This window comes from Lichenostomus cassidix, chromosome 3, assembly GCF_008360975.1.
Source record: "Lichenostomus cassidix isolate B80296 chromosome 3, HeHo_3.0, whole genome shotgun sequence".
Taxonomy (NCBI): domain Eukaryota; kingdom Metazoa; phylum Chordata; class Aves; order Passeriformes; family Meliphagidae; genus Lichenostomus; species Lichenostomus cassidix.
The window spans coordinates 65,289,844-65,305,632 of record NC_139483.1 but is presented as its reverse complement, the minus strand read 5'-3'; the positions used below and the strand labels follow the sequence as shown (position 1 = coordinate 65,305,632).

Genomic DNA, 15,789 nt, shown 5'->3' with positions numbered 1-15,789 from the left:
CCATAGTGCCTGAATTTTTAGAGAGAGCTTTAATAGAAAGATGAGATTTTCCTTCTCTCTGATCATATATGGTTTTTAAAAGTCAACATATTCTAGCTGGAATGCCTAAGGTTAGAAATACAAATCTGTATTTATGAGTGCTTTCATAAATATTTGCTTTTCAGCTACTTCTTCATCTGCTGACTTGCTGCTTCTTTTGAGATTTTTGTTGATGTTTTATCTATGTTGTAAAATACATTCTTCAAAGTGTCAATACCACTTGCAAAAATAATCTTCCTATATTTTACTTTGCAATTTATAAACTGGCAGCCATATCAGTCTTTTGGAGCAGTTAGTTTTCTAGCCTTAAATAGGAAAAAAAGTATGGATATTCATAGAAGTATTATTGTTGTCAAAGTCTAATTCTATATAAATACCAGAAAAATTCCTTCAATTTTTCTCACAACTCATTACTCTTTACAGCCATTGTGAAATTTTGTTATGCAGTCACTGAAGTTTTAATTATTCTATCTGTATCCTTTTGATCTACTGAAGATTAATGGAAGTCAACTGCCTTATTACCTTTCAAAGTGAGACATGATTATGCTTCATTCAGGAAGGCTGACTACCTTTAAATCAAGACATTTTCCTTTTTTTTAAAGTGTTCCCATATGATCTCTAAAAAATGGTGCCTAATGCTTTACTAAAAAAGAAGTTAGTCTAGTTGTTCTATAATCTCGGTAATACTTACTCCTAGGATTTTTTCTTAATTATGACATTACACTGGTCCATTTTCTGTCTTCAGAAGTCTGTTGAATGTTGATTCAGTGATCTTTTTTTGAAAACTACCGCTAAAATTCTCACCAGTTAGTACTACTATTACCTTTAGAAACCTTGGCTGTGACAGCACACGCCCCTGTTCCTGGCTCATTTTACTACAATAAAATGTTAGAGGTTTTGTAGTTTTATTCTCCATGGACAGCAGACCCTGTCACATGAATCAGCTGAAAAGCAAAGGATTTGAAAGGGGTATGAAAACTAGATCAGTCTCTCTCCTATTGTCCTGCTTTGTCCTGCACTTTTTGTAATTTATGGTAAAGAAATTCATGCTGCTCTCTGCTATTTGGAGCAATTCACAGGCGCTTGCAGTCAACAGGGCTGTCAAACAAACCACTTTACTTTCTCTGGGGGATAAGGTCTGAGGCCTCTTCACAAAATAATTCTAGAGCATGTGTACTTTTTTTCCCCTAGAAATTTAGATCTAGTACAAACAATTTTGACTCAGCCATGATTTAAGGATCTTGGCCATTAGGTTGGGGGGTTCCAGATACTCAGCATCTTGAATTAAGCTGTCATGCCTAAGCCAGTTGAGCTGCTCCAAGTCTGGAAATCCTACCCTTGTCAGCCTAACTGCTGTGCATAATGGAATAGCTCATATGCTGAAGACATTTGCAAAAGAACAGAAATATAGTAACCCCCAGGCAGCTATAAAAACTACCCTGCATCCTTATAACTCATCCTGCAGATGATACAGAAGGGACTTGCTCAGTATCGGATAACAAAGTTGGAAGGAGGAATGGTGATATTGAAGGAGACATAATGTAAATGGTCTTGACACTGATGGAGCAATTCTGCATAGAAGCTGATCCTGATCTTCTTTTTTGTGTCAAGTTCAATAAACCAATGATGTATTTTTGGTCAAAATGACAATAAAATACAATCATTGGGTAGCAGTGGCTGACTTTCTGATTATTTATTCTCTCACCAATTTTTATGTTATCTGGAAATGGCTGGGGAAAGACTTTTATGATCGTCAGAGTTGATAAAATATTAAATATCTTCAAGCCATTGAACTTTCTGTGTTTAAAAATGAAATTAATTATTAAAAAATAGTATTTAAGATATCATATTAAAAAGATGCACCACAGAATTTTTGTTCAATTTTATGAGCTTTACAGCAAAAATGCCCTTGGACAAAATTATGAGCTGTAGTGCTATTCATAATATGTGTGTATAGATTGGACTCTGGCCTTTGAATAGAAAACTGACACCTCTGCTCTTGAGTGATGAGCAGAGAGGTCTCTCCACCAGCTCTTACATTCTCATCACTATTATGGTTTTTCATGTTCTTATTGCTAGAATTACAGCTGCATTAGTTCTTCAGAATTAGGGCTACCTGCCTTTAACAGCTTAAAGTGACCTAGTTATGAACCCAGGTTAGCAGCTCTTTCAAAGCAGAGAAGCAAGAGGCAAAGGCTGTTCCAGAGAGACCCATGTTCAGCTTGGCCACAATTACCTTTTCTATGAAATCCTGACCATTAGGTCTGCAGGTGGAGACCAAGAGTCCAGATTCCAAAAGCTGAGGAAATTTAAACCTAAGTATCCAGCTGCTGTGGAAGCTGTTTTTTTTCATCTCTCTATTGGAGGTAGGCTGAGGGCAGCATTACTTAGAAACTGCTGGGAACAGGATGGGAAGCCCAGCTCTCACATCTGAACTGAGGCACTGAGCTGAGCAAGTGGATCCTTTGAAATGATCCTCTATGACTTATAGAGACAATCTTGAAAAAAAAATCTGGTATTAAACTGAACAGGTCCACTTCAAGTACATTGTTCTTATTTATTTATTTACTTATCATGTTATTTTCTTCATTGTTTCATTTCTCTCACACACCTGTAAAAAGCCTTTTGGATTCCTCTTAAATACTTTGTCATTTATTAGTTTTGCTTATTTTTAGTTCATATATTGTACCCTCAAGTATAGAAATTGATTTATTTGATTCTCTCTTCCTATACTGAATACATTTTTTTCATACTTACAGCCCCAGGTTTTTATTGCTATTTATTGTCAAATTACATCTGTGCTTGCTTCTGTGAATTCTTTCCTCTCGAAGAAGCTAGTGGCTTTTTTCTATTCCTTTTATTTTTCTCCAAGCTTTCTCTTTTGTTTAATTTTGAAGTGGCTTTTATTCTGAGAGACAGAAGGTGTTTGTCCTTCCAAGATACAATCTATAGGATTACAGCAAGGATTCATTTGAACAATTCAAGTTGGTTAGCTCCACACATAAAATTTCTCATCCACAACTTTTGCAGACTCCCTTGCCTCCTGCAGTCTGACAAGTTCCCTGAGTTGGAGAAATAACATAATGCTTGCTTGAAAGGCATGCATGAACTGTATCTGAGTAAAATTCACATGAGTCAGGAATCACAGCTTGGTGATCCCTGCTTTAGAGTAGCTCCAACTGTACGCAGACATCTCCTTTCAATCGAAACCTTGAGCTGACAGCTTGAACAAGCTCCTTTTTAAGTGGTTAATTTCTCCTATGCTTTCATTAGGAGGGTAATAAACTTTGTCAGTTATGCTCATGGTACCTTTGGCTTGACATACAGAGCTGCCTTTTCTGCCGCCCTGGAAATTTGGTAAGTCATCAAGCAAGAAACCTAGCAAAAGGGCAAGATTTCTCTCATGTGAGAAGTCTTAGCAAGTACACAGCTACTGCTTTACAAAAAGATATAAACCCAGCGCACAAAAGTCACGGAGCCCCTTCTGTATTGCAAACCCACAACAATCTGTGTGAACAAAAAACTCTTACCAAAGCAAGAGATTTTTTAAACAGCCCTAGGGTGAGACAGAAAAGACCCAGACCAGTGTCTGTGTCTCAGGTGTATATGAATGATTCAGAATAAGGCTTGCTCTGCATGTACATATACAGAAAGGTTACGTAGCAAGGGAGAAACCTGCCTTACATCCTTAAGAAGAAGATAAGAGTGGCTCTCCCCAGGAAGCACAGCTCTTTACTGAGCCATGGGCCAAAGAACACCATGAAATAAGCCTGCTTTGCCCTTGCTCTCCCATCACTGCAGAGTTTGGTTCTGCACCAAAGTCAAGCCTCTCTGCCAGCTGAGGAGTGTAAACCAACCCAGGGAACTGCACTGAGGCTGCTTCTCGGCTCAGGAGCTTCTCTGCTTTCACCTATTTGCTACAAGTCAGTGCCATCTACAACCACCCATGCAGAAACACTGGATTAGTCATTATTCTGGATTTATGCTTCCTTTCAGTAGAGATTATGGGGAGCCTAATGGTATGGGACCCAGAGTGGGAATGTGATGGGATAGATTAGGCAGAGGAGGAGGAGAATGCCAGCACATGTGCTCCCACAGGTGCTATGTTGGTCCCCCACAGAGGTTTCTGTTGATTACCTGGCAATAGTCAGGGTGTGGCAGCTTAACATCAAAGGAGTTTTCTCAGTTTGGCTGCAAGCAGAAATTTTTTTGGGATACACTGGATATGCTAGGACTCAAATCAATACATCAAAAGTATATTTACTACACAGCTTTGGTCTGCCTTTGAAAATATATTATTTTGAACAACAGCTCCAGCCACTGTCATGGGCCCCTCTTTTCCATACCTGAAACTTTCCTCAGGAAACAGGATCACAAAATTTGCTTTAGCAGAACTATCTGCCACTGATTTGTCTATATGGTCTTGGTCTTTAAGAGACATGGTCTCTTAAATTGAAGGCAGTGGTATTTCATTTATGTGAGCTCTGATTCTGTCCTGGCTTTGACTTTCATTTATGGGGGGGAAAAATTTGCTCCTTCTATGTTCTCATAATGCACTCCCAAACATCTGCAGCAGAAAAACTGGAATAAATTGAATAGCGAGTACTACTATACTTTCAGCTTAATTACACACAGTGCTGTACAAGCTAAAAGGACATCGGAGGTGTTGAATTGTAACTATTAAAGTAACATAAAAGAAAATTAAATGAGATCACCAGTGTTACTCAAACGAAATTTAATGCTGTTTTAATAATGCGTTGCTACATTTGAAGATTGTTTGGTGGCTATTAGAACAATTCCAGTGGCCAGCCTTTTGATCAAACTAGTTGGAGTGCTTAGGTTCCCCTATACTATGTGAACACCTGCAATGTCAGCCCTGGAATTCGCTATTCAGAGGTGAAATATTGCAGAGGAGCTGGTCTCACGTGTCTGCAGGAAACAGTAGCAGTGCTGGTTTCCCCATGCAGGCTTAGATGGTTTTAAGTTGGCTGCTAACTTGCAGACCTAAAGCACGGTTTCACATGTGAGATTTTCAAGTTCAAGGGTGTCACTCCAAGACATTTGGGGTAAATGGGGATAATTTTTGCAATGTCTAAACTTTTTAACCACCTCACAGATTTTGCAATACAGGAGTAGCTGCTAGTTTATTTCTACCATAAGTAAGGATAGTACCTTCTAGTCATTCAGCAACCAATACAACCAATAAGTCATGCCAGATATATGACTATAGCCTCTTACCTCTCCAAGGCTTTGTAACATCCATCCATTAGGCTTCCTGAGGAGGCTGTACAAGACCAGCTGGTGCTAAGCCAGCCTAGTAAAGAGTTATAGCACACAAGCTTGATTTGCCAGTGTTTGTTTTGTCTTTGTCCTGCAAAATGCCTACCTTGCATTTGAGTTTCCTCAGCTTGGGGGAATTTGAATGCTTGTCTCCTGTGTTCAAAGAATATCCTAATTATGGTGTAAGCAGCAACAGCCTTTAGGTGTAATTCAGTGCACTTTTGAGGTTGAACAAGAAAGCTATTAAGAAGAGTCTTGTAGGCTTACACTTAGGAACATCCAGTAAGAGAAGATACCTACGATTTTAATCTATTCCAGTGACTATTTTTATTATTTTATGCAAAATAAAAATGCATTACGACTACTTTTATTTATCAAGTAACTTAGTATTTTGTGCAATCATTATTCTAATCTACCAAAATTTAATAAAAATAAGATTCTGAATTTTTTAGATAGCTCCAAGCCTTGAGAAGATGTCCGCATATCTATATTCTGGATGTCTTTTAAGATGTAAGTGTCAAAAGTGAAAGCCAACATGACAGCTATGAAGTACTCAATTTCAATCTTCAATTGACAACATTTTAAAATAGAGCCTGTGTGGCTTTGTAAAGGAAATTTTGGTGGATCTTGAATATAAATGAACTTGTATAACTAGCTCTGCTTGTTCTCCTTTTATTATCGGTGGATAGAATGGCAGGCCACTGTGCCAGGGCAGACCACATGAATATAGGTGGGATTTTTAGAGTCCAGGATGGAAATATAGTCAGACATTTTACCTGATCAACACTGAGTTCGAGTTTCTTCTCCAGTTAATCTTCAGGGTACTACAGAGCAAATTGATTTAAATGAGTCTGAAGATGTAACAGTAGCTGCCCATTGTTCAGGACATGCATTGCTAATTACTACTGATGAAAATGATAATTACTTGTGGCTACCTCTTGGAAGACTAGCCTTACCATTCACTTACAAAAAATAAGAAAAAGGGAAAAAGAGATTATTATTTCCTTCATTTCCTTGATGCAGCCTGGCTGTTTCAATGCATACCAAATGTGGAGTTTTTAAGACAAATTATGGTTTCACTTCACCAGCCTTATAGGTTTGGGCTGCATCTTTGTGAGGCGCTGTGCTGCTCCACAGCCATCCAAAGTAAAAAGGCTTTTTTTCTGTTCCTATAAAGCTCTATTACTAGTGAAGTTTCACTGAGGAGCTTGCAACAACTGGAGCAATTTTCTGAAGATGAAGTTAGTAATAGTGCTGCTACTAGTCCCACCTCTTATGAAACTGGTATCACTTTTTCTTCATATAGTAGGGAATTGTAAATTAATTCTTCTGTCTCCATGGGTTTGAAATCGAAACGAAGCCTTCACAGTTCAATGAAGTGGAAAGTCTTTCATCAGAAGAAAATCAGCCAAGGAATTGGATGGCAAAGGCCTCATACATTACAAAACAGTTGTTTGCAATTAAGGCCAGGAGTAAGATGTGCATGATTCTGTCACGTTTCCTTTTGTCTATTTAATCAGCCTGAGGCATAACATCAGATGGCTTGAAGTAGCATTGTTTCCTTGTCATATCCTATGTTTTGCTGTATATTATGTGTACAGTATATGTACTGTATCAAAAGACTGCAATCTGTTCCAAATATAGATGCTTCATATCCTGATGAATAATCAGGACACTTTCACAGAAGCATTAACCTTTTAAAGTAGTGGCCATTGCTTTTGAGGGGAGATTATTTTGGAAGTTGTTAGGGAATCATATAGGAATCACAGACATCAACAGAGTTAAATTCCTTGTACCACAACCTTTCTCTGTGGCCACAGTGACAAAGACTATGACAGCCTGTGCTGGTGTTTCCTTTTCTGTCTCACAAGAAATACATTTCAGAGAGAGCTGGGGGTCACTGTGCACCATGACAGACAACTTTGAAACTGATAAGAAGGTGAATAGAGTCAAAGCTGAACTGAAAGTAAGCTAGATATAAACTAAAAAGAGTCTGGTAGCTTGGTCACCATCAGCCCCTAAAGTCATGCCACGCTACTGCCAGTTTTAATAAGAATCTCACAACTGCAGATAATCTTATTTACCATATGCTAAGCACGGTGCAGCAGATGGACGATGGCATTCTAGTTTTTCTGTGCTTTCCTTGCACTTGTCAATTCAAGCCCTGGGAAAAAGGCTGGTATCCAGATTGATAACACATGGATGTTCTCTAAGGGCTTGACTCTTTCATCAGTGCACAATTGCAGAAAGGACTGAAAATCTTTTCTCTATAAATGTAAATGCAGTCAGGGATAGCTGGTGGTTCTGAAGATGGTTTGTTATGTCTGTCTCAAAGTTGTCAGAAGATAAATCAGTCTTTAAAGAACAGATTATCCAGATCTGATCAACTGGCAGAAGAGTGCTATGGAGTATCACATGCAAAATATCTCCTCAAAGAAACTCATAAACAAAGGAAAAATCAACTTACAGGTAGTGATGATAGTTAGCCTGGGCGCATCCCTATTTCACTAACATGCATGAGCCTTCAGTAACAAAATTAAATCTTTATAATGTAATCTGAGACTCACTGGATTTATATTATTGAGTTTTAAATAGCTTTTTTTGCTCTGTGAAATAAATTTCACACGATAGACTCTAAATTAAATAGAACACTAACAACAGTGTAGCCAAGTAGCCAGTTGGTGTCCTTGGAATTGATGAATACAATAACAAAAAATGTCTGAGATTACTATTAAAATAACTTTCAATCATTTACCTCAAGTCCTTTTCTCCGCAAACAAGCTCTTTCAAAAGTAAAATTTAGCATTATTTATTCTGCTTCTGCAGTCTTTTACAAATCTGAGGACCAAGCCTGCTCAGGAATCTTCAATAAGTATAAAGTAATGTGGCAAGTAACTTTTTAGGAAACTAATTAGGCAACCCACAGCATTTTCAAAGTGAGTTAGGAAGGAAGATAATACCTCTACTACCATATCATTACACTTATTATCAGATTTTAAAGGTACTACCCAAACATCTCTGATTCATTTTCCACATTTATTCTTGCAAAATGATAACATAAGAGGGCTTAGAGAACTTCTTGGGAACACCTCTTCAGTGGATTCAAGGGGTTTCTGGCTAAATAAAAAGAAGAGGAACGCACTCAGTGCTGCTACCTTCAAAGACTGTCCTCTCCCACTGGAGGCATCCAATGACTGCTAACTACTGGAGCATGGAAATGTCCTCATGTTTTCTTTGGCTTAATATCCTGTCTGAAGCATTAATTACTGGCCACTTCTAGTGACATATCCTGGATTACAAAGATATTTGGTCTGATCCAGAACAGTTTTAGTGACATTACTCATCTTTTTAAATGGATTAGTCTTGTGCCTGCCTAGTGAACTGAAGCAGCTCCACATGGAGGGGGCAGGAAATCATGAGAGTCAGTGCGAAGGAGTGGGAAAGAGCACACTGTATGAGGAGGGAGGCTGGGACCTTGGCAGGCATGAGCTGGGTTGACTTTAACTGCCATGGGATTGTTGACTCCTTCTACAGACCTGGTTTCTAAAGTTATTTTTACACAGGAAAGAAATAGCATTTTATCCCATTTTAAATGAAAGCAAAGATACCACTCCCTGTAACATCCAACTCCTGACCTCTTCTTCATGAAGAAGGGGCCTTTGTGAACCTCCTGGTCTCTGTAGTTTTCTCAGTCTGTATTGAAACTAGCAACAGTGATCTCTAGGACTGTCATCAACAAAAGATCTCTCCTATCAGAGGGTTCCAGAGAGTTGAACAGGCTTCCAGCACGAATTAGATCAGCTACCCAGGGAGTAAATATGTGCCCTGTAGTGCTTGCATACTTGGATTTGAACAGTGGCTGGACTGGCTTGTGACACTTGTCTTACACTTCCTCTGTGGTCTGTATAACACTGAACCAATGGGCAGTACTTAATGAGAACTAAATGGTATAGAGAGATCTTCACAGGGTCACACCACTGAGGTTGGAAGGGAAATATAACACCCTTGATCAAGCAGAGACACCCAGAGCCAGTTGCCCAGGACAATGTGCAGACGGCTTTTGAATATCTCCAGTGATGGAAAATCTGCAACTTCTCCAGGCAATCCTTGCCAATGCTTAGTTACCTGCACAGTAAAAAAGCTTTCCTAAATGTAAAAAACATTTCCTTATGTTCAGATGGTGCTCCTGTGTTTTTAACTTGTGGCCGTTGCCTTTTAAACATCTTGGAATATTATAATGAAGCATGTTGCTAAAAAAGGTGTCTCCTGAATTCTTAGCCATTATGGCAAAAATTGAAAAATCCATTAAAATAGGGTATATTCATTTCCATCATATCTATTCTGCTTTCCTGAAGAAAATGCAGTATAGCGGGTTAACGGTAAATGAATGTCTGATCTCCTAATATCAGTTCTTTATTTACCTATATACTAATTCCTGAAAATACAATTTCAAATTCATCTCCAATAATCCTTTATACTGCAAATTGTTGTTCTATGCAGTTTAAATAGCAGCTGGGACAATCTGATAAAAATGCACAGAAATATTAGCAGCTTTAATCCAAACATTTACCAGAGCTGTGAGCCTGTAATTTTAGAGTACAGAAAATAGGAAAGATGTAATGTCTTTAGAGAACTTAAATGCCACAAGTTAACAGCTGCAACTTCATATAGCTGTGCCTCACTCTGCAATCATAATCTCAAGCTAAGAATGCTCTTCCCAGTCTGAACACTCATGATCAATTTGAATAGAAATGATTCACTCAGAATTTGGGAAGCAAAGCAAAGCAAAGAAGTTTTGAATTACTCACAAATTGCTCCTGAAGAGGTAAATACCATAAGGTTAGGACTTCACAAACTGGTTATGAACATAGAAGCAAAATCCCCATTAACCTAGGAGCATGCTTTGGGTGATACGTTGTATCTATGTATTATGAATCAGTTTTGAAATTTTCTCTTCACTGCATCATGTCAAATAGACGTGACGACATTGCATTGAAGGCTCAGTGAAAGTGAATCAGTCCTCTGCTCTTTTAACCTTCTTAATATACATTACAATGCCTTTGAACTCTCTTTCCTCCCCTTCTGTTCCTGACTATTCTTCTGTGCATTTTTGAACCAGATTTGTCTAAGATATAGCCTAAATTTATCCACGTCTCTCCAAAATTGCAAATGATAAGCTGGAGTCAAGCCAGCTTACTTTAACAAGAATGTGTGTAGTCGTGCCTGGTAGATCACAGTCTCTGTGACTCTTCTGATCAATGCAGAGAGATTTTAATTTCAAATGCATATTTCATGTTCGGAGGTTACTTTGACCTAACTAATTTCTCCCTTTAACTGAAAATACATCTCAGCCTTCAGTCAGTTTGTAGCCAGGACAATGTGAAACATCATCCCAAGTATCACCCAAAGCTGCCTGGAATCTGTTTGCCCACCTGAAGACCATGAAAAGGTTAAATTGGATAAAAGCTCCCTGTTGAACACTATTAGATAAGTTAAATATCTCAGTCTTTTAGTCAGAAAGTGGACAAGATAAATGGCTCTCATACAGGAAAACAGTGAGTTGTACTGTAGCTACTGCAGAGAATTTCACATATGCTCTGCTGTGTCGTGCTGGCACGGCTCTGATGCAGCATGAAGAAAGGGCACATTGCTCACAGTGCTAGCACATATGATTAAAGATACAGCAAGACAAGCAGCGATCTCTCACAAGAGTTTTAAAAACCACTTATTTAGAAAAACCAATGCTTCCAAATCACTGAACAAAATAAACAGCCCACAGGGAACACTTGATCTTATTATAATCTGAACTACCGGCCACTCTGCTACTGTAGCCCAGAATATTCAGATGTTCTGGACACCTTCCAAAATTTGTGTCCCCATCAATCTTTAGATGGTGATTTTAAAGTGGTTGTGATTTGGGGTTTTTTTTACTTCACTTTTGGTTTTTTCCTTTTGCGTTCTTTTTCATTTGCTTCCATTACTTTTTTCTTATGAATCTTAAAGAGCCATACAATGTATAATGCATGAAAATATTAATTTCCTGAGCTAATTTCTTGCCACTTATTGAATGAAAACATGAGCTATGTTTATCCTGGTAATAACAGTACTATGGTTATTTTTTCGGAGCAGGTGCATGCATTACTAGATGAAAGCAAATGTATCATAACTGTTTTCTTTGACTTCTGAAGCATTGCCAGCTTTTGGTGATGAAATCTCATAACATTTCTTCTAATTTTGTTTGTTTGACTGTTATTTTGGTTTTAATGAGGGCTCTGCTTTTTTGATATACCTGGTTACAGCAGGCTTTTACAGTCGTGATTTAGCCTCAAGGGCAACTGAATTTATTTTAGCAAAGTGCCACAACAGAACATCACCAATGCTCTTTGAGGTGAGCATTACACCAGATTCCTAAATGGATGAGCTTTTTGATAAACCCTGCTTTGCCACACGCATCAGTTTTCTCAACTGTCTGTAAACCAAGCTTACCTGTGCAAATCTCTCTCACACATGCTGTCTAAGCTAAGGGGCGACACTGACGTACATCAAGCAAAGGTGAAAAGCCATTGCACATATAGGTAATTTTAATCCATTCCATTTTTAAATACCACAATAAATTTAATTTTCACAATAAATTAAATAGCCATATTCAGTTTACAAAATAGAATTACTTAGTGTGAAACCAGTATTTACAAACATTGTACACTATGTACACCATGTTTAGCTTTGTCGACACACAAGTATAGAAGAAAAAATTATTTGACCTTTTCTTGACACATGATTGACATGCTACAAGTGACACTATGGTCCATACAATAAAACAATAGTGCAAACTCACCACAGGAACTCTAAAACAATGTAGTTTGTATGAGATAAGATATTCATTTAAAATAATAAGAAAATAGTACTATTCACTCTCATTGTAAAAATTCAGCGCTGTGTTTAAAGTGTCAGTATTCCTTTAGCAATACACATACCAAATATAGCCTCAAGATTATGCTTTCTCAAGATTATGCTTTCTCACAAATATAGCCTCAAGATTATGCATTACAGACTTTTGACATGAATTTTTATGGCATAACTGAATGTTCTGCTTAGATCAATACATATGTCACATAAACACTTCACTAAGCGAGAGGAACACTGACCCTTTTAACAGTGTCTGACTTTGTTTCCCTAAATACCTCCTTTCCCTTTATTATTATATCTTAAAAGATGCAACTATATTGACAGTAAATTTATGTTAGTTACTACTCTGTAGAAAAAATCGATCCCACCGTATATTTGGTCACACACTGCATTATGTACATGTATGCATGAAAAAAGTTACTTTGCTAGCTGTGTCTATGAAAAGTGCATATTTCAGCAGAGACATCTATTGCATGCCTCAGGTGCAACAGAAAGTGTTGTATGAAGTTTAGTTTAGGGCCAGTTAAATGTCCTCCCCGTGATCTGGTAAAATTTTTGATTAAAAGGATGGAAGAACTTGCGCAATTTGGTAATGACAGAAGTATCCACCTCTGGATGGATGCGTCCCTTGCTACCCGCCAGGCACTTGTTAAAGACAATGTTAAATCGCAAGCAGTAAAACCCTCTGGTGGCATTGAAGTATAAATTGTACTGACTTATCCTCGGAGGAAGATTTAGGAACTTCTCAACCAGCTGGAGTTCTGGCAGTGGTTCTGTGATAAGCCGGTCTCCATCCACGATATGAAACTGCTCGATTGGGAAGTATTTTAACCACCTCTCCAAATGTTTTGTGTAGATGCTGGTTCTCACTGCCTTATACTTAGTGTTCACTTCGCAGGTATTAGGATCAATAGCCAGCTTCTCAAATTTGTAGTAAGTTTTATTCTTTCTTTCCTTGCCTTCCAGCACCTGAGTGTAATCAGAAATAGCTCTTGTGGTAGGTTCCCTGACAATGATCAATAATTTGATAGATGAGTTCATTTTGTAAATCCTTTCAGGTACTTCCTCAGTGATAAAATACGCAGGGCTTTTCTCAATTGTTATTTGATGAGGGTAAGAAAAAGGCATTTTTTTCCGGTACCACTCAATTCCCTTGGCATAGTTTTCATCATTGTCAAAGAAGTGAATCTCTTGAGAAGCTTTGACCACTGCAGGGTGAAGGTTCAGCATCTCCAGTAGTGCTCGGGTACCTCCTTTCCGCACCCCAATGATAATGGCCTTGGGAAGCTGCTGAACCAGATTGTGCAGTCGAATTTGTTCCTTGGTGGCATTGCCCTTTCGAAATTCATGGAGCAGACCTCGCTTGAACTGCAGGGCTCGCAGTGGGATTTCGTCCTGGCTGCGGGGTCCAAAACGACCGTCGATGGGGCAGAGGGGCTGCAGTCTGCAAGTAAAATAAGAGGTATTTGTAAAAAGAGGATATCTCTCAAGACAAGTTTTATGTATAAGGGAATCATGCTCTTGGAAACCTTTTTGAATGTAATGTGATGTGCCCGTCTTTCGACTTTTAATTTATTCCGCCAGTGGTTAAATAATCTGCAATTTTTTTATTATTTAGTAGGGTATTTTGCTCTGATTTAGCTGGGTAATTCCTAACTTCACCTCCCTGCTCTTTGCCAGCATAGAAACTATGATTATTGTTCTTGGGTCTTCTTGAACCTCAGCTAAACTTCCACATTTCTCATTATTTTGTGATAGGTTTGGCAGTTTTTAAAGCATTCTAAAATTAATTATATTTGGTCATTTTGATCTAAAAATCTAGTTCATTTAAGTAATCCATTTCCAACAATTTTTCTATTCTAGCCTGAAGTCTTTCCAGTCCTTTCCATTGTGTTGACCCAGAGCTGTCTTTTTTAGTGAAAAGGAGAAAAAGGGATGAAAACCAGCTTTCTAGCCATAACCTTTCAATATTTCTCCCCCTCTTTACAATGCACCTAGTGTTTTTTCTGCCAGTCAGAATCAGAAGGTCCAAGGTTGTGATTCAGATAAGATTAGCAAGGTACACAAAGAATGGCAAGAAGAGTTTTTAAAAACTCATTTATTGCACCATTACACCAGTGATTTCCTTATAATCACTTTTGTATCCTCACACTGAACCTTATTTTGTGCCTTTTTATGTCTTCTTTTCCAACTGAATTTTTGTGCTGTTCTTTTATATTCAGCTACAATTATTTCCTCACTTTTCCACTTCTCTAATTCTTTGTTCTTGTGTCTGATGCCACTAGATCCAAGAAGTGGTTCAGTAAGGAAAATGTTAAAACTTTGCTACTACAGAACTTTGAATAAACTCTGATCTCCACTCTCAAATCAGCACTTTGGACATTATACAGGCCACTATTTCACTGAAGATTAAACTGGTGTGTAGAGAGAGCTTCCAAAGTCCTAGAAAAAAATATTATTACTAATTTTGTGGAGGCATGCTCTCCAAAATTAAGGATATGTAAGAACAAAGGTTGCCTAGGCAATTTTAGTGTGAGCTTGCTGTGCACATATATTATGATACAGTTCTTAAATTACACGGCTGCATGTTATTATTTTTCACAGGACCCCTGCCTCAGCCAGTATACCAGATGGGCAAAGCTCATTAATAGCTGTTTAGGTATTCAGTATTTATTCTGGTTTCTCAGCATGTGGTCCCTCACTCATTTACTATATATTATTCAAACCCTGCTTTCAGGACAAAATTATTTATTTCTTTGCAGCTTTTCCATCCATCACTGTTTGCTGGGGTCTCTAATTTGACACTGATGCTAGGACAATGGATGGCTGGGACAAAGTAAGTTTGATCCCCCTGGCTGACCTGCTAGCTTGTTTCCTTGATTATCCAGATGCTGAGAGATATAGCCTGTCCAGACAGAGCTGAAGAAACAACCCATATGACATTGCTGGGTTCACATGAGCTCCAGCTAAGTCCTGCAGACTAATTAGGAAGTGTGATGAGAAGTGAGTTCCTGTTGTTTCTTTTCTCGAGTTTCTAGCTTCTTCTATCCCTTTGTTCTCTGCCATTTACTAAGTAAGCCTGACTTGGTGGCAAAGATTGAATCATTGAAATGCTGATGCAAACCTGCCCATATTGGAAAAAAAAAAAAAAAGAGGAAGAAATGTCTTAACAATGCTACAATTTGGTCAGAGGGTGGTGTGGCTGGTGAGAGTCTCAATGCATCAGCAAGGTGGCAGTTAAAAGCATGAGAAACAGAAGCTGCAATTACTATCTCTGTTCTCTTCCCTCTCCTTCTGTGTATTTGTTATTTGTTTTCAAGCAAAGAGGATTCCACAACAGCAGTTCCAGACCCGTCTCGACTAATTTTATCTCTTGCTCAAAAAGACAGCTAGCACTGCCTTCAGTGTAACACAACAGCTTGTCAAACAGGGTGGTTTCCTTTAAAAGTAAATAAATACTGAAGATATCCTCTAGCCTAAGGGAAGAGATTGGATGTTGTTAGAAGTCCTTCCTCACCCTTTCCATTTCGGATTTTTTCTGCTTCTACTCTCTCTAAATAATAA

The 15,789-nt window shown here is 38.2% G+C and overlaps 1 protein-coding gene across 4 annotated transcripts in view; it reads right to left on the bottom strand.

The window, feature by feature from the left end:
• Positions 1 to 12,366: 12,366 nt before the first annotated feature.
• The window catches only part of HS3ST5 (heparan sulfate-glucosamine 3-sulfotransferase 5), a 189,904-nt gene continuing 186,481 nt past the window's right edge, over positions 12,367 to 15,789 (bottom strand). For all 4 annotated transcript variants that reach the window (XM_085056130.1, XM_085056132.1, XM_085056133.1 and 1 more), the window contains one exon: positions 12,367 to 13,669. In XM_085056130.1, coding sequence (XP_084912256.1) covers positions 12,739 to 13,669 — 931 coding nt within the window. In that variant the 3' untranslated portion in view covers positions 12,367 to 12,738. The remainder of the gene's footprint in view (positions 13,670 to 15,789) is intronic.